The sequence below is a fragment of the Gallus gallus genome, chromosome 10 (genome assembly GCF_016699485.2).
Source record: "Gallus gallus isolate bGalGal1 chromosome 10, bGalGal1.mat.broiler.GRCg7b, whole genome shotgun sequence".
Classification (NCBI taxonomy): Eukaryota; Metazoa; Chordata; class Aves; order Galliformes; family Phasianidae; genus Gallus; species Gallus gallus.
Genome location: NC_052541.1, coordinates 18,964,876 through 18,983,432, shown reverse-complemented (window position 1 = coordinate 18,983,432; position 18,557 = coordinate 18,964,876). Strand labels below are relative to the sequence as shown.

Below are 18,557 nucleotides of genomic sequence, written 5' to 3'. Positions count from 1 at the left end.
GTATTTCTGTGTACTCTGAAGTAATTCCAGAACTGTCCAAAAGCATTCCTGCTGTCAAATGCTAAAACCAAAAACCCGAAGATGAATGGTTGGGCATGGCTCAGAACAGCTCTGCCAACGATAACATCATGTCTGCATGGAACATATCTGTAATCTCAGAGAATTATGCATTCATTCTTAATCTGAAAGGAAACCTCCAACTGCAAGGCAGCAGTGAAGTGGCCAACAAGTTCAGAATGAACATTTCCACAAAAGGAAAGCTGCAGAAGTGGAAAGGAGTCATTTAAAGACATCCCATATTTTTTAGGGGAAAGCAAAGTTGAGCAATGATAACTGCAATGCACTGAAACTTCACCAGTAAGCTTGGAAGCATAGGAAAGAGGTGATGATAGGAAAGAGATGACAACACACAAAGGTGTGATTAACTGTAAGGCTGTGCCAGGAAAGTGTGAGTTTTCCAGTTTAACGGCAAAGCGACAGATACTTTGTGAGGAGCAGTGATAAAAGCAAAGAACTCCACTGGGGAAGCACTGCCAGCAATCTACTTGTATCAAACAATACCAAACCCAACAGACAAGCATAAAATCCCTTTCCTTTCTTTCCCAAAGCTGTTTTGGTGTTCTTCAATACCCGACCGGTAATGTAATGGTCTCACCTCCTCTGCAAAGAAAATCACACGAGCGGTTCCAGAGCTCAGCCCTGGGATGCTGCCCTTCTTCCACCCCAGGATGCAGTTGGGGCAATGCCCCAAATCTCTCCAATCAGAGTCCTCCAACAGAGCTGCATTCACTGGCTCCAACCAAAGCAGCCATGGCTGGCACTGATGTGTTTGACATTAGTGCCATTCACGTAATCAGGAGCGCACTTTGCAAGGAACTGCCATTCCATTTGACTTAGAAAAGATCCATTTGTTACTTACTTGCTATTTTCTTGCTATCCATTTCATTTGAAAGAATAGGTTAAATGATTTTTTTCACTTCCATCTGCAACTTGAAACATACACCTAAGCTATACTGAAATTACTCTGTTTCAATAAGTAACTGAATGCTTTATTTCTGTAGTCTGATTTTATATTTATAGGTATCTTGACAGATTTTACATATATCTATGTGCATAAAGATACAGACCTGAACATTTCTCATACTAAAAAACAGAAAATGTGTCTTTAAATCCTCTATGAATACTGAGCCTGAAGCTACAATGAAACTCTTCGGTTAGGAGGGGTGAAACAGTCTCCAGATGAAAGTAGATTTTGAAAAATTTTTAGAGCCCAGGGGTTCATTTTTAATGAGCCGTTACTTTAAGTACTGCATAAAAAATACAAGAAATTGATAGTCCATTTAGCCTGCACTATACCTAATGCAAAAGTCATTAAGATGCATTATTCTTAATGTTTATGATATGATCAGTAAGTGTACAAGTCTTTTTTTAAAAAGTCAAGCATGACCATATATCTCACATGATGGAGTTTTTAAACACCTACGCTTAATATTACACTGTGAATACTGCAGCTCACATTAACGATTTGATACATGCAAAAACACATGAACAGAAGCTGATAAACATGGAAAGCATCAGCATTTATCATACTGTACCTACATAGGACAGCATGGCCTTCATTTCTTCATCACTTCTGACAGTAATCCGATCACCGTCCTCATCTTCATCTAACAAAGAAATGCATTACATCATGAGCAATGGAATAAAGAGATCTACGTTTTTAAGTCCAAGGGTGGTTGGGTTTTCTTGCCTGGACACTTTCAAGTCAATGAAAATAAGAATACATAAGCCAATCACACAGGTAACTAAGTACTCAGGGAATAATAACACACGGTGACTTCAAATATTAATTAACAAAGACAACAATTACATATAAAAGGGAAGCACAAATGAAACGCTCAAGACTTCACTTCCAAGAATTCTTCTATTGCCATAACCTCTCCAGAAGCTGAAAACCCCATACCAAATCCCTTTGAGCCATTATTCCAACACAGCAAACACAAAGCAAGGTTTCTTCATGTGTTTTGATCTTCCCAGATGGAGTCAAGTTCGGGCAGAAGTTATTATTATTATGTTGAAATTTACAGTGATCTGTTTTCCTTCCAGAGAAGCCCTCTGCTCTCACCGCTGTCCTCACCAGCCTCAGCCTCCCTGCCTGATGCCAAGGTCCTCCCACCCACATTACCTTCATGACACAGAGACATTGACTTAAACTGTAGCTTAGAAGTGGGCACAGATCTACATGTTTATAGAGGGAAATGCATTTACAGGAGGACAGCAATGTGCCAACAAGCAAAAGCAGTTGGTGTTTTTGACCATGGGGCAACCACAGCTCCGTGGTGAGAGCCCTGGACACAGGGACAAGGCACTTCTGGCCTTGAGGCCCTGCTGTAGGGACAGAATCAGAGCAAAGGTTGGAGAGGCTCCAGCAGAGCAAGGTGTTTAGAAGGAGTAGTAAGTATGAAGGTGTAGTGGAGGAAGAGCCATCCCAAAGACATACAGCAAGATCCAGCAGGTGCAGATGCAACAGGGGGATAAATCCCCCCACCACACCAGCTGGAACAGCAGCATGCTCCGATGGCACACACTGTGCTTGCTGCAGCAACCAGCCCTGTCCTCTCCTCCAGTCCCAGAGAACAGCTCAGTTTGCACATGCTCAGCACCAGGAGAGCTGCATGAGGCACCGGCTGTGGGCACAGACCCCTCCCTTCCAAACCCGTAGCAAGACATTCATTTTTTTTTATTGCTCCAGCTTTGGAGAGAAGGGAGGGCTTAATGATCTGTCTCCAATTTTTGCTGCAATCTAAATATCTACCTTAGATACTTATGAAAAACCAAAGCGTGTTGGTGTACACTCCCGTTATACACTTATTTTTTTCCCCTTGGACCGTGAGCCTTTTTGGTCAGAAAGCATCTGTTGTGATGAACCTCAGACCCACCTGAGCTGGGATACCTGAACTATTACAAACCCCTACTGAACATCAAAAGCTGAGGATACAGAGTGAACTCAATTATACCTGTTCGGCAGGGGGTTGGACTCCGTGATCTCTTGAGGTCCCTTTCAATTGCTGTGATCCTGTGATACGGATTTGGGACTGGAACAGATAAGCTCCTGCTCACAAGCAGAGCCTGAAGTCTGTCTGCAGCTTTGCTAAATATGCTCCCTGCAAACAGCCCTCACACCTCACACCAGCACATGAAAGGTGACTCTGTTTCCCTGGATGAGAGCTCACTCCTGCATGAGAATCTGGGAACAGACCTAAATCAACTAATTAAGATTCCCCTGAGAAAGAGTTTGTTCATTCTGGCTCTGAAAACTAAGCAGCTCATTCTGAGGATGCAGAGAAGAACAAAAACAATGCAGATGAGAAAATACAAAAGACAAATAAGAGAGAAAAAAAAAAGTAACATAAAAAAAACCCTTGGAATTGCACTTTAAAAACGTACCAGGAAAGAGCTATGGGCCACTGGAACATGAAAGCTGGATGAAGAACTAGATGGCACAGCCGTGTCCTACAAGAGCCTTGTGGAAGTTTAACTGATGGATTGCCAGCTTGCTACAACTACTTGCTGAGGTTACCAGCCTGCAGCAAGTCATGAGTGATGAAAAGATTAAGAAGAGTTAGCGAGTTGAAACGCAATGCTTCCTCGCCTGGAAACATTTTAGGCAGAGAGGAGGAGGAGCTGCAGAACTGCTCGCTGGCCAAAACCCAAGGCACAGCCGTGCTGCAGGAGCAGAACTGAAGGAGCTGCTCTACAGTGAGCGCAGACAGAGCTGTGCATCAACAAAGAGGGATTGGAGTGAAAAACAAAAGAGGAAAACATATGTCAGAGAATGAAATAAAAGCCTCTGGACAGGCTTTGTTTGAGGGGACACACTGAGCTGAGACCACTGAAAAGAAGAAATAAAAGCTGGAGAACTCCTAGAGCCCAACTGCAAAGCATTTCTAAACATCACATATTTTTCCTTTCAAATGATAAGAAATTAACTGCAGAGTTCTCCGAGTTATAAAAGTCCTGATAAAGGTGCAAAGAGAATAAACTCAATTTCAAGTGTGTTGATGAAAAAGCAGGAACTGTAACCTGGCATTAGAAAAGCCAACTCTAAAGTAGTCAGGCAACGTTTGAAAAGAGCAAAACCAGATCAGGACGTATTTCTCTTTTCAGTGCAGAATCCCTTGCTGTCTTACCATAGCAGGCACAGCCCCAAAGTAGCCAGACAGAATGCACGGGTTCACAAAGATTTCCAGGCTTCTCTACTTGCCTAGAGCACAGCAATGCGATTTTCCAGCACATTAGGGAAGCAAAAGTAGAACCAAAAAATCCAACGTACCGGCTGGATTTTGCTAATGTTACTTAAAATGGAGGAAGAAATCCTAGCAAGATACCAAATAGCATGCAGCAGATGGTAAACAAATATTATGAAGCAATCTTCTCAAAATCTGCAGCATGTCACAGATACACAAAATGGCAGAGTTTGGATAAAAGGATCATAACAGGCCATATGTTGTTAGCGATTTTATTTGTAGCAATGTGTGATACGGTGGTGAAATCCACATAAAGGTCCAATAGCAGGAGAAGCACAGCCCCAGGTACGAGCTGCAATGGGCGATGCACTGTAGATAACAATAACCGAACAAACAGCTGAGGAGGCTACACGAGATGGCAATTATCCACATCTGAAGAAGCACTGAAGCAGGTGAGAACGAAGCTTAAGCTGGAAAAATCCAGGCATCCGATATGGATAAAGTAACCAGAAAAATCAGGCATCAATATACATAACATATTTTAGATGCCAGTTAAATGGCAGGGGAAATGGTTTTGTGCAGATGTAAATGACAGACTAGAGACATGAACTGAAAGCACAGAAGCAGATGTTGGAAGACACGATGATATAAGTATTTCCAGGAAAGTTCTACACATGGTACCATTAATATGGGCTACTGCCCTGATAGCACTGGCTGCTACTGGTGCATGAAGTTCAAAGAGAGCTAATGGGTGATGGGGGAGGGATGTTCAGAAAAATAGTAAAATAACAAATCATATTAAAAAAAAAAATTTAAAAGGCAAGGTTTCCATTCTTAGGTCACTAGTATTTTAGGAGGGCAAAACACAAACGTGAAAAGAACAATGGAGAGAACTAAGTGGTACTTGAAGGCTCAGAGAACAACTTCCTTTAATTATCCACACTCAGAATTCACCTTAAGGCCTTGGAAAAGGGAGAAATGGTAACAAGAATGCCAGGCCCTATGCTGTCCTATCTGCCTTCACCTTCAGCATCGCTACCTGACTCTCCTTGGCACCTTATTGCTCTTCAGACAGGACAACTCCCCATGGAGTCCACTCAAAAATAAGAAGAGTGCCGAGAGAAGAGCTGAAATGGTGCTGGTTGAGTATGTCAGCATTGGACTAAATCCACACTAGCACAGCCACTGAGAGCTCTCCTAGCTCAACAAAAGCATGACACATCCCCATACACGAGGTATAAGTGCTGGAAGGGACAATCCCAACCTGCAGCTTGCTCTGACCCCATACACAAGCTGTTCTTCTCAATCAGACCCACGGGGCCTTCTAGAAGTTATCACCTCTCCCAGGCCTGACCAGGTGGCATGTCCTGCAGCCTTTTTACCTCCTTCAGGAGCTGAAGCTCAGTATCAGGGACACCATCAGCAGGCATGGTGGCAATGAGATGATGGTCGGACCTGATGATCTTACAGGTCTTCTCCAACCTTACTGATTCCATTCTATCCATCCATACCTCCTCCTCTTGCACACAAGGGAGGTAACAGGGAGATGGCATATAGAGCCTGTGCCCAGCAGAAGGAAAAAAATGAAGCAATTCCCCACTACTAGCAGAAACCGGAGGTACAAATACAGCCATGCTGCCATACTGGGTAATAAAACTCTATGTTGTGCCATATTTCTGTAAAAACTACCACTCCTTTGATTTCTCCCACAAGAGGATAAAATCTGCAACTCAGACCTACAGGTACTTTATACTTTTCATTTAATTCAAGCAATATAATTGCAGTGAGGAATAAGAGCATGGGAAGGTCACGCTGGTAATTAAAGCTGTATTGTGGAAATATGCTCACTCAAGTTGTGATTAAATAATAAAATATTACTTAGTCAAGTATCATCATTAAACTTGCATTACTGCATAAATATTTAACTGTAACATATAATGAACATAAACATTATTTATTTAAAAAATGACAACCCTATAAAGCGACCAAGAAACCCGTTTATACAAGTCATACTTACACTCAAACGCTGTTGTCGTTGCATCTGGCAGAACTTGACCGATGACATCCTAAAATGTAAAGAAGAATTAGCTACGTAGCAAAGGGGAAACGCCTGAGACGATTCAGAGTAAATCATCCTAATTGCTCCCCAGCTGCACGCAGGAGACCTCAAGTCCTGCACCTCACCGCTGCCCCAAAATCACCAACTTATCAGTGCACACCACAAATCAGTGCAAATCACTGCTCTCTCCCCCCTCCTCTCCACGTTACCTCCAGGAATACCTTCTTCTTTTTAAATAACTCAATCATAATTGCAAACAAACCAGTTGTCATCCGCTGCTGCAGTTCAACGGATCAATTTTTACCCGTGGGTTATGGAAAAATGCACATCTAACTCATGGATGTCATAAAACCAGAGGTTTATGAATAGCTTTTAAAGCGAGAAAACAGTTTTTTCTGTCTCAGTCCTCCTGCACTGCCCTGAGTGCTGGAAGGAGAGCTCTCCACACGCTCTGACCCTGCAGGGTGACCTCAGTGCACACCTCCATCCCCTGTCCCATCGCCCAGAAACATGGGGCAGCCTCCACAGCCCTGCTTTGCACCGAACACAAACCCTTCCTCTACAGCTGAAGTTGCATATGGAGAACTGCTTTTTCTTTTTTTTTTCCCCCTCTCTCTTTTCTCCTTCCCTGAAGTCTTTTCTTCACCCCCAGCACTCGCTCAGAATTCAGTGAAACGTTCTGCTGGGATTTAAGTCATCCCGGCCTCCCAGTGCATGTGCCGTTGTCAGCTCGGCGCGGCTGCAATATGTCATGTCGGGGCATGGCAGAAATGCACAGCATGGTTTTCTTCTTCCTGCTGCCTGATTTCTCATGTCAGGCAGTCTCTCTGCTGACAGCGTCACAAAGTGATTAGAAATTAATGCACAGCAATATTTATTGCGGTACGTGCACTGTGAGCATCTCGGGGTGCTAAGCACTCCCCGTATCAAAGCCTTAGCAATCACTGTCCTGTCACTTCTGTTTTCTCCATATCCTTCATCTGAATGCAGGAAATTAAACATTCTGTGCAATGTTAAAGAGACACAATTAATATAATGAGAAGCAACAAAGATTTCCACAGAGCTAACTGAAGCAAATAATATTTCTCAAAACTTTCTCCCGTCTCTCCCTTTCAGACGCTAAAATAAATGAACTGCCATTTAAACTATTAATTTGAGGCAAAAAGACAAAAGCTGTGCAATACAGCTTACCCAGTGATTCCAACCACAGCGAGTGGAAATCCACCTGGCCACAGCAAAACCCCAAATGCTGCCATATTAACCCAAATCCTTCTGGCTAAATGGGTGGACAGCTCTGCAGGTACTGGGTCAAAAGCCAGGTGAGCTGCACCCTTTGTCCCTAACAAGAAATTAGAGAAGACTGTGCTGTTAACTAATTATTTCTAAATCTATTTAGTTAAACACTGAAAATTCCTTGGCAAACACTCTGTAATTGCATTAGGCTTAAGCCACTTGTAAAACATCAGTGTGGGAGCACACTTACACGGAGGTAAAATTGGCTGTGAGAAAAGCAGCCCGTCTGGGGATGTTTGCAGACTGAGAGGTGTGTAAATACGGTGCAGGGAGGGGCAGTGAAGGCCCTCGAGGTCTGCCAGGAGAGCTCTGCAACTCCCACAGCTGTGATGGCACTGCGACAGCAATGGTGAATTCTTTTATAATATCCTTTTCCTCATTCAGGGATGTCTTTAAAACGAGGAACAGCAGCATACCACTCAAGAGCTGTTCACAGCCTTATGCCAGCAGTCAAAAAGTCCCCCCCAACAGCCACACAGCTCTGCTCTGGGCAACTTTCAGTATTTCTATGAAATGAGTGCACTGCAGAGAAGCCATGTGAGCAGTGTGTGCGATGAGCTCCCTCAGCTGCCGCACAGGACCTGCACACCTCAGACCTCACAGTGACCCAGGCTTAAAGGATTACTCTAAATTTCAACAGATTGTGTGCAATGGTTTTCTACGATCGCAACAGAGATCACAAGGAATAAAATACTGTGGCTCATAAGCAATTGCTCCAACAGGATCACATGTGATGGCTTCTGTTCCACCCCACAACATGAAAAGCCTCTAACAATGAGGAGAAACATCAGGGAAAGGGCAGCCAAAAGGAATTCCGTCAAACCCACCCTCTAGCACAACTGTGGAGCACTTTTCTTGGGTGAGCAGAAAACGTGAAAGCATGGCCTTTAGGAACAACACAAACATTGAGACCATGGACTCCGTTCTCTGATCAGTTAGAGCTCATCTCGCCTCACTATGACACCATGAAGTTATCCTGAATTAACACCAAGCACTTAAATGCTCTGCTGACGGCTCAGGCAAATGAATCCAGACAGCCTGATGAGAAAAATAAGCTCATTGTAATTCATTTAGCGGTGCCTTTAAAATAAATCTGTTTACTGGTAACTCACAGGTCTGCAAAGCTGATACACACCGAACATATTTAAAGTGACATTATGAAGAACAGTTCTTAGCACCCACTTCAGGAAAGTAATCAAGCAAATGCCCAACCTGAATAGAGCAGCAGTGGCACCGCTAGGCACAGCCCTGCTGCACCCAGGCCAGGGAGCAGCACCCACCCGCAGCTATTAGGGGTGCATACAGGATGAATGCTTTACTACCAGACCTCGGAGATACAGGGAGCAGTGGGGCCTGACCAGAGTGTTGCTATTCCATAATTTACTTTAATAGGGAACATCTCAATTCTCCACACTATCCTTAATTGGCCCTCCATAAGCCCTCAGCGATTGCCTGTGAGGGGAAATCACAACAAAGCAGGAGGACAACAAAAGGTTTGTCCCACTTTTGCCTTCCTCCTCAACATCTGAGACAGCAATGCATCATCATCTGCTGACCTACCAGGACACAACAGCACTGCACATCCCCTACTTCCAGCAGGATGTCACAGCTCCCCACGGCGCCCAGCTCTGACTGCTGAGAATCACCATCACCAACACCAATGAACCTGATGCATAAATCTGTCCCCTTTCCTTAGGACATTTTACACCAGGAACAACTCACTCGCTGCAAAATGGGAAGCTCAATCTGCATCTAAGATGAGCACCAAAATCACGTGTGGAGAGGGGAAGCATCAGAAGCTGCATGACTACAGCAGCAGTACAGAACAAGACCAGCAATGCATTCACCATGTGCATCTGTAGTTTTTGGTTTCCAAGTGTGGATATTTGTGTAACCGAGGCTTGCTGACCACAGGAACTAGCCTCAGCAGGAGGAAGAATGCTCTGCGTGACCCCTGGTATGGCACAGTCCCTCAGCATTGATTTGCCATGCACATTCAGTGACAGATCCCCTACATAACTGCTTCTCCAAATAGCAGTGAAAGGAGTCCTCCCTGACCAGGGATGCACCAAGCTGAAGAGCTGCTGACACACCCTCCCTGACCTGCTCATTTTCCACACCACCACTCTCAGGAAGCATGACCTCCACATGGCTGCAGACCACTGCTGGCATGGATGGCTCCAGAGGCCATTCCAGGTCTGCCCAGTTGCACTTCAGGTGTTGAGGACTCTGCCGGGCTCCTTCAGGTCACTCAGTGGCCTCACCTGACAGGGCAAACCCTAAGGGCTATACTGGCAACTGCAGAGCCTCACATGTAAGCAATGGGCTAGCCACCAAATCACAGCTGTAACACCTGAGCACCTCTCTAGCTTCACAAATTCCCAAATAAATTACAAAATCACTAGGGTTGGGAAGGACCTCCAAGACCACCAATCCCAACCCACACCCAGAAACCACAGCCCCAGTTAGGAGCTCTGGCTCCTGCTGCTTGAGCTTCAACAGCACTTGCTGTCATCCCACTTGAACTGCTCCAGTGTAAGGCCCACATACCTCCAGCTGCTGTGGTGCCAAAGTGACACAAATGAGACTAAAAAGGAAAACAGTTTCACTGAGCCGTGCCCACCGCACCTGCAGTAGGGGCAGAGGGTTCACGGGCTTCAGCAACTCCAGAGAACAGTAAGAGCCTTCGGAGAGCCCCAGGGCAGCTCAGGGTTGAGGATTCAACCAGCCCAGAGAGCAGAGAGCAGTGCCATCACCAAACCCAGCTTGATTAGGCGATTATTTCCCCATTTTGGTGGGCAGGGGGAGGCTGGCAGCCCACCCTCAGCGGCACTCACTCACCAGCACGTCCCTGAAGAGCAGCTGGGGCGCCGAGTGCACGGTCCAGTCCACGGCCCCGCCGTCGGGGATCTTGATGCGGATCACCAGCACCTGGTGGCTCTCCATGGCGCGGGAGGGGCCGCAGAGCAGCCAGAGCATCCCCGCCCCGCCGGGCTCACATGCTGCGGGGCCGCGGGCCGGGGGCTGCCCTGTGGGGCCGGGGCTGCGCCGCCTCCGCCCCTCCCCGCCCGCAGGAAGGACTCGCGGCCGCCCCACTGCCCCGGAACCAAAACGGACGAGCGGGGAGGAGAGAAACGGGAAAAAAAATGAGGAGGAAGGAGGGGAGGCGACGCCATGTTGAGGGGAGGCGCCATGGTGTGGGAGGCGCCACGCTGAGGGGCGGCGCCATGTTGAGGGGCGGCGTCTCCTCTCGGAGTGCGTTTGTCCCTACATTACGCTGTTTTTAAGACGAAAAGCGCTGTTGAAACTGCACTTCAGATTAGCGGTTGTGCGTTAAATACATAAAAAAGTGTGGAAAAGGCCTGGCTCCGCCAGGCACGCAGAGTGACGGAGCCGCCCCGTGTGGCGGATCTCCCCTAAAGCCTCCCACGGCTTTTGCCCTCATGGTTTAAACGCGGCGCCGTCCCGGCAGCCACGGCCCCAAACCGCGGCAGGCTTTTCCTGCTCCGTTCAGTGGGAGAAGAACGTTAACCTGTGCACTTTATCACCATCTCGCACTTTATCTCACGTGACAAACTGCCGTGTTTGGCTCACGTTAGCAACTTAGAGGGGTAAAAACTGTACTTTCCGTTTGATTTAACTCCTGAAACACCTTCAGGCTTCCTCACATTAGAAATCTACATTGAGCTTTAGGAAAAGAAAACCGTAACCCTTCAACGGACATTCACATAGATGAATTCTCTCCCTGCTCAGTAACTTTGTAATTTAGTTCTGACACAGGAAATTAATAGAGCCCAGCTGCCAAACACCAGAGGAACCCGGGCTGCCCACACGGGCTTCCCTCTATTCAGCACGGCCTTTTACCCGCAGTCCCTCTATGCCTTTCAATCACGTCCATTTCAATCAGATCCATTTCCTATTACAATTTAAAGAATAGGATACAGACTGAAAGAATTTCTATAGAACCACACCGTTTCTAAAATGTCGTCTTCATCTACAAGACTACGGGGAAAGCCAACTTAATTTGCCAAATTTGCATAAATATTAAGTAGTGTTTCTAGAGCTGATTGTACCCTTCCATCCCCGCTCTGATCTGTGATGATGCAGCTGTAATCAAACTTCACGTTCTCTTTGTACCTTATCAAGAGCATCAAGCATGTGTTTGTGGATATGTGGTTGTTTTTGACACATCTTTCTTTAAAATCCATCTTTCCTAAGAAATTTTCATTCTAACTGCACCAGCATGGAAACAAATATTTAAACTTTGTCACCTTCCAGAATCTGTGGTATGGGAACAGAAGTCCATGGTTCCCCAGTGCTGGGGAATGCTTTTTCAGTGTATCTTAACAGATACTTAAAGCTTACCATCTGCCCAAAGAATTTCTTTAGACGTTTCTGACACAAAAAGTTCAAGAATTCCAGAAAGACACAGGAAAAAAAAAAAAGAACAACAAAGCAGTCTGGCTTTCTCCACTTAATCCAGATAATGTGCTGTCAGTGAGGAACACATGGATTTCCTACTTATAATTATGTATTGGAAGTTATTGGTTACAACAATGACATAACATTCAAAATCTGCAAAGCAGCAATATATCAGGTCTCTAATTACAGGAGGATCATGAAGCCCAGGACTTCTATAAATTCCATGTTTATTTGTGCAGGGGAAGCATCCTCCAGCAGTGCCACAGCCTCCCAGGCTGGCGGTGTGCTACAGGCTCAGGAGCAATCATCTCAGAGCAGTCTGCTGCTGCTCTCTGCTGCTTTCCATTGCCGGTGGAAAGGACAGCAGAGATCTGGAGATGGCCACATGATGAAAATACATCTGTTTTCAGGAAAAAGCAAAATGCTGACACAGAATAGTAAAATTGCTAGCATTGCTGTGCTGCAGGATCTCAGAGAAGCACCAGTGAGTGGCATGGAAATGATGCTGTACCCCACTGATTCCCTGCAACGTGGTTATCACGGTAACTTGCAAGGCCCTCAAAGAAGCAGGGCAGTAAGTTATTACTTGTTTCCTTCTTTAATTCCCACTGCGAAGGAAGTTATCTAACACACTCATTTTCCACCTTTTCCCTACCACAGGCACAACGTAATGGAGTTTCAAGTCCTGCTACCAAAACTCCATAGAAAAAAGAGGAGGGAAAGTAAGAGCTGACTCTGCTGGCCCGACTCTTGCACATTGCTGTTCAAGGAGCTGTGTCTAGCAGGTTTTTTCTCCCTGTTTTCCCTGTCATTGGTTTAGGGATGGATGAGCTGAATCTCTGGAGTGAATCAGGCCAATGCAGATGTAATACACAGCGCCCAGAGCTCATCCAGTCCTCCCTGCACTGCACTTCTTTGCCTACACACTGCACGCTGGTTTTGCACTGACCCTTACAATACCCCCATTGCAGATCTCCAGTGAAGATGAAAGCAGGAGGATTATGCCAGTTGCAGTGTATAGTATGTATGAGGAGCTGAAGTACATTAGAACAAGGATTAGAATCCCCAAATAATTCCTGCTAGTCCTGTGTGTGACCACTGGGGAGAAGGAAACGAGGCTCAGGAAGGAGGAGAGCATGAGGCAGAGCCAGGAAGTCCTGTGTGTTCATTAGAGCTCCCACAGAGCATCGGGGAAATTCTAACCTTGGTACTGCTAAGATTTCCTGCACCAGTTTCTACGTAGCTATTAAACATAAGACAGCACAAGCCCTTCATTTCCTAAAGAAAATGGCACCTAGTCAATAGTTAAATAATTTTCTTTCTTTCTTTTTTTTTCTTCTTAAATTCTTAAAAGATTAATACATAACTTTCCATGTCAGTAAACATACCACGGTGAAATTCACTCTTTCCTTCCCACATCTTCAGATTGCCAGTGAGTGCAGCAAGCGCAGTTCCCTAAGGCTTATGAAAAAAGTAGGTCAAGTGTCCAGCCTTTCTAAACACATCTTTCTTCTCTAAAAATGCATCTCCCAGGAGAGAATCACCCAAGTGTACCAGCTTGATAACTACAAGTATAAATGGAGATCCCTTAAAGCCTGCTCTCCAAAGTTGCACAAAAGCAGCTGCCTTCCTTCCAGGCCTTCTCAATGCCCTTTACATTCATTTTGCAAGGGCTTAAACAGGCAGAAACCCACTGCACACTGCACACACAAAGCAGTGCGGCTAAGAGGCAAACGGCTGCTTGTAAACCAAAAATCAGGCCATTAATTCATCTTACTTTCAACTCAGTGGGAGCAGAATCTGGCCTCAAACAGATCTTTTAAAACTCTTTCTCAGCGTAAATTCCTCTTGAGTTGAAAAAGAAACCCAAAGCTATGAAGTTCATGTTTAGAGCTCTTGCTTGGAATTATAAACATATTTTAAAATAAAGAACACAGACACAGTTCATGCAAAATAAAATTAATATTGTTCAAGGGCTACGTGTGATGCACAATTACTGAAAAACTACAACGCAAACTAGACCAATAGGAGTGAGCCAAAGTGGCTGTATCATTAAGGATATTGCTGTGCCCACCAAACCAGCTTCAGGGTCTGCATAATTGTTTCTGTCAACCTATAAATTCTTGAGTAACAACAAAATTATTGTGATTTTTCTTGCTAAATAATTCATACATCACAAAGCATATCTATAACCAGGCCCATGAATCACTAAGCATAGAACAATCATACAGAATGACATTTCTTCCTCTAAGAAATAGATCTGACTTTGTAATATATATTTCTAATTTTGCTTAAAATTTTCAATTGTTCTTTAGAAGCAATCTGTTCTGAAACTTGCATTTTAAAATTGAAAGTCTCCTTGATCAGACTTTTTGTCTGAAGGGCTGCCCTGACGTTTCACAGTTATAATTCTATTAGGATTATTAACACCATTGAAAGTAATACATTGGTTTTATAACTGACTAGTACAAGGCTTATAAACTGTGCTTCATGCAATGCAATTGCTTTAAAAATCTAAGCCACACACAATCTACCTTACCAAGCAAGTAGCAACCGTAACAGGTCCAAAGTAGCTAAAGTGTAACACGAAGTACGGCATCATTTCAAAGCTCGGTGGCTTCAACTCTGTTTTTTAAATGCTGAATTGATATAAATTTGGTTTTCCTATAAAACTGCCTCACTGAAACTGCTAATAACGTGGATGGGTTCTGCCTTGAACTCAGACAAAAATCACCACCTCTTACAGCGCAGCAGAATGCGCCCATTATGTGGGCTTCATTTCTTTCTAAAAACATATTGCAGTGCCTTTAGTAGAATATTATGATGTATTAGCATAAATAATTAAGGTTAAACTACAGTCATCTAAGAGTCATAAATATTTTCAGTAATAAATATATGTGCCTTCTTTATTGCAGCTGCGTTGATTCACTTACTAATTCACAAAGGTCAATAATTTACACTGACTTTCCTAATCATTAATGCATATTTTGGTGTTCTGCTGCACACATGCTTTATTTAAAAGACTTAATTGCAAACACAGTAATGCCATCTTATTCTTTTCTAGAAATAGAAAACAATCTTTTAAATAAACTTGGAATAGATTAGTGACAATTTCTATTTTAAATCCCCCTTCCTACATCTACTAAATTGCCACTTCTGCTTTGGCACATTTAAGTTGAAAGAGTAACCCAACAGTGCATACAGGGCACCCACTTCTATTATTAGTTATATCCTTATATATAACTAATATATTATAACTAATACATAGTTATACTAATAATATATTATTAGTTATTAGTAACTATGTATTTCTCAGAAAAAAATAAATAAAAATCAAGGCAACTTACTTTTCTGTAGTGAACATGATTAAGGAGTTGCAGCAAAAGCCAATTTAATTTGAATGGCCAAAGTAAATAATACATGAAGCAGAATCTCCTTTATTTCTGGTAAAGCTGGTGTAAATCAGAAGCCTAAAGGGTATTCAACTATTAAGAAATTGAATGAAACATTTGTATAATATCAAGGACATCGACAATTATGGTTTGCAAAGAGATTTTGACAGTAAGATCTTTATATTGGTGTTACATTCTCAAAGGTGACTACTTAGTCCACTGAACTTGGGTTTTGTTTTTTTTTTTTTTTTACTACAGAATAATTCCAATAAATCCTATTTCATCCATTTTAAATTGCCACAAGCTACAAGAACTGTGGCAAAAATGCAGTAGCGCTTCTCTTCTGAGTGTGGGAAGAATGAACAGTAGATTCCTGTTCTCCTGTTCCAGAAAACATTAGCAGTGGAAGGAACCTCAGTAGGTTTGAAAATACTTAAAACTCAACAGTAGCAGCCTAAGGCAAGCAGCTTCTTAGAACCCACCAACTTTAGCTGGCAGAGCAAGGACAAGCATACAAAAAGAAAGCAACAAACCCAAAGGATTCTACCTGATGCTGCTATGCACTCAGAATTACAGCATTTCAGCCACAAAGCAAGCTCTGCACGGATGCTGCTCTCAGCTGGATAGAGCTCCAGGTGGCTTCGGGCCCCTCAAAGACTGGGAAAAGAACTGCAGGGAAAGACGGGCAATTCTGAGGAAGGGGACACACCACTTATTTTTGAAACAATGTCAGAGAATTGACAACAACTGGGAACATCACTCTTTGGTGCAGATGTATCTAAGCTTAGCATTAATTCAGAGTGGAAAACAGCTAGGAACTTCAAGCTGAAAATGCATCCACTGGAAGGTTATCAAGCACATCTTCTTGTGATAAAAGGAATGCCATCATACATAACGAACGATATTTAAGCACAGTGAACTGCCTAAAACTAGGTTTGCATTAGTAGTCACAAAACACTGTTAAAAAAGCATGAAAACACATCTTAGTTCACTTTGGAGAAACGACATCAGAAAACAGTATTTCTTGGGGTACTATCATTAGTGTTACACAGTCTCTAGTGAAACATTTGTCAAACATACAAAAAGGTATAAAAGTGAAATATAGTAATTAAGACCTGGGCTTTATCGATTGTGTGGCTTAAGTAATTTTTCACTACAAACATAAGATTTAATAAGTATAAGTAGTTAAAGATCCTGAGTTGGCTGTAGTCATTAGCATGTAATTGAACTGGTAAAAAAGATCAGTTAAACCTATGTTGATTACCACCTTATCTTTGAAAGGCAATTAAGGACCTCAATCATTGCAACAAGATTTGATTGTGCAGCCCTTATTGGACATTGATCTTTCAGCAAAGCGCAGTTACATTTTCCATTAATTTACAGTAGCACAGTTTAACTTGGATACCTGAAACCATTGACCTAGGTAAGATGTAATGCTAAGCGCTCGTTTAGGTTAAGGTGCCCCCAGTAGTCATTACTGTTTAAAAGGACTGCTACAAGAAGCAGCTACCTGATCCTCTGGGCTTAGAGTAAGGTTTCATTTATCTGAAGTAGTTGTTAAGTGCGGTGAAACAAAGCTCTTTGCCTTTTTCTGTCATCTCTCACTCATTTAAACATCATCCTTGAATACAGCAGAGATAATTAAGGCAAGAGTTACAAGATAAACTACACTTTGTTTCAAATGGAAATGGAGCAGATCAAATTCACATAAAGTTATGAGGGTCACTTCGTCCATCATCTACACCAAAAAAAAACTGTCTGAAGTGTATGGTGCATACGCAACGTATGTATAATATAATACACAAAAAAAGAAGCCTTTTAAGTCAAACAAGAAGATAACTAGCCTGGATGGGAGGATATCACAAAGCCTGGTTCCCTACAAGTTGGCCACTTGAAACCTTGTGATTAGAAGACAACCCCGAAGGGCCTCAGAGGCAAGGCAGAACAGTTAGGTGTTACACGTACAAATCAAGCAGCCTCTGAACAATCAAATTGCTCATCTTTAAAGCCCACTTCAAGGACAACTCAAGACAATCTTGGGCTTCTCCACAAGAGGAGGCCCTGTTCCTCTCATCCAGGATTGCCCCTGTAGGAGCCAACAGCTGAAGGAGTTCCTGGCAATGAGGGTCAGAAAGATAAAAGGGCTCAGCTGAGCGCTGAGCCATGGCAGCACTGCTAGCACGTCTGTCCTTGCTTGCCATTCCTGTGCTCCCCAGAGCCTAGCAGAGATGTTAGACAAGATGGTACCAGCCCAGGCCACTGACATTTCTGCCTTGCATTCAGGCCAGAGCTCAGTATAGGTAACAACAAAAGATACTAAGAAGCAACCACTTACAGCAAAAAGAGAACGCAAGGCAGAGGACGCCTTTTACCTTTGGCTGAAGACGATGAAGTAGATATAACGAAATCACTGTCAAATACGAGTATATCATTTCGTAATATCTTATATCCCTTCTAGCATATTTTCCATTTCAGGTACTGCAGCAAGTCACACACAAGCCTTAGCGAAATGAATGAACGATGCTATTTTTGCACTCTGCACTCAGACATCTTCTAGTTCATCCTTTAGCATGATCAGCTTCATAAGAGCAAGAGGTCTATTGATTTTCATGTAATACAAGAAAATATTACATTTGCTTAATTGTTACACAGTGAGATCATTGAACAAGAAATCAAGTCTCTATTTAATGCTGCAAGCAGCACAGAATTGCAGTAATCAATAGAGTAGTTTGTCAAAGACGTTCTCTAAGGAGACTTGCCCATCACCGCATGGACAGGGAGTCACGTTGCCTGCAGTTATTGAAAAACAGGTAAGCAAAGTCAGCAGTACACATTATCAGAAATCAAACAAGCTGCAGTGAGCGGAGGTGCAACTCCAATAAAGAGCTGTATTTATAGTCTGGTAATTAAAAACCATTTTATCAACCTCGTGTTGAGACGAAACCTTTACAGCAGGATATTGACAAGATCCGCAGCAATGAATGAGCAGTATTTGACTCTAAACTTATGAGCTGCAGTTATTTAACTTTCTCCAATACAGTGAAAAGCGGTTCTAGAATAACACTAACAGTCATTTTTATTATTAATGAGGTTTCTATAATACTGTTTCTTCATCACTGAGACCCATTTAACTCGTGTCAAGAG

The 18,557-nt window shown here is 43.3% G+C and overlaps 1 protein-coding gene across 5 annotated transcripts in view; it reads right to left on the bottom strand.

The window, feature by feature from the left end:
* The window catches only part of MAP2K5 (mitogen-activated protein kinase kinase 5), a 111,942-nt gene extending 101,277 nt beyond the window's left edge, over positions 1-10,665 (bottom strand). For 4 of the 5 annotated variants that reach the window (NM_001282348.2, XM_015292099.4, XM_015292098.4 and 1 more), the window contains exons 1-3: positions 10,441-10,665; positions 6,265-6,313; positions 1,600-1,667 (exon numbers count right to left, since the gene is read on the bottom strand). In NM_001282348.2, the coding sequence (NP_001269277.1) occupies positions 1,600-1,667; positions 6,265-6,313; positions 10,441-10,578 (255 nt within the window). In that variant the 5' untranslated portion in view covers positions 10,579-10,665. Of the gene's footprint in view, positions 1-1,599; positions 1,668-3,017; positions 3,155-6,264; positions 6,314-10,440 lie in introns of those variants that run through there. The other variant, XM_046899070.1, reaches the window with a different exon arrangement.
* Positions 10,666-18,557: the final 7,892 nt, after the last annotated feature.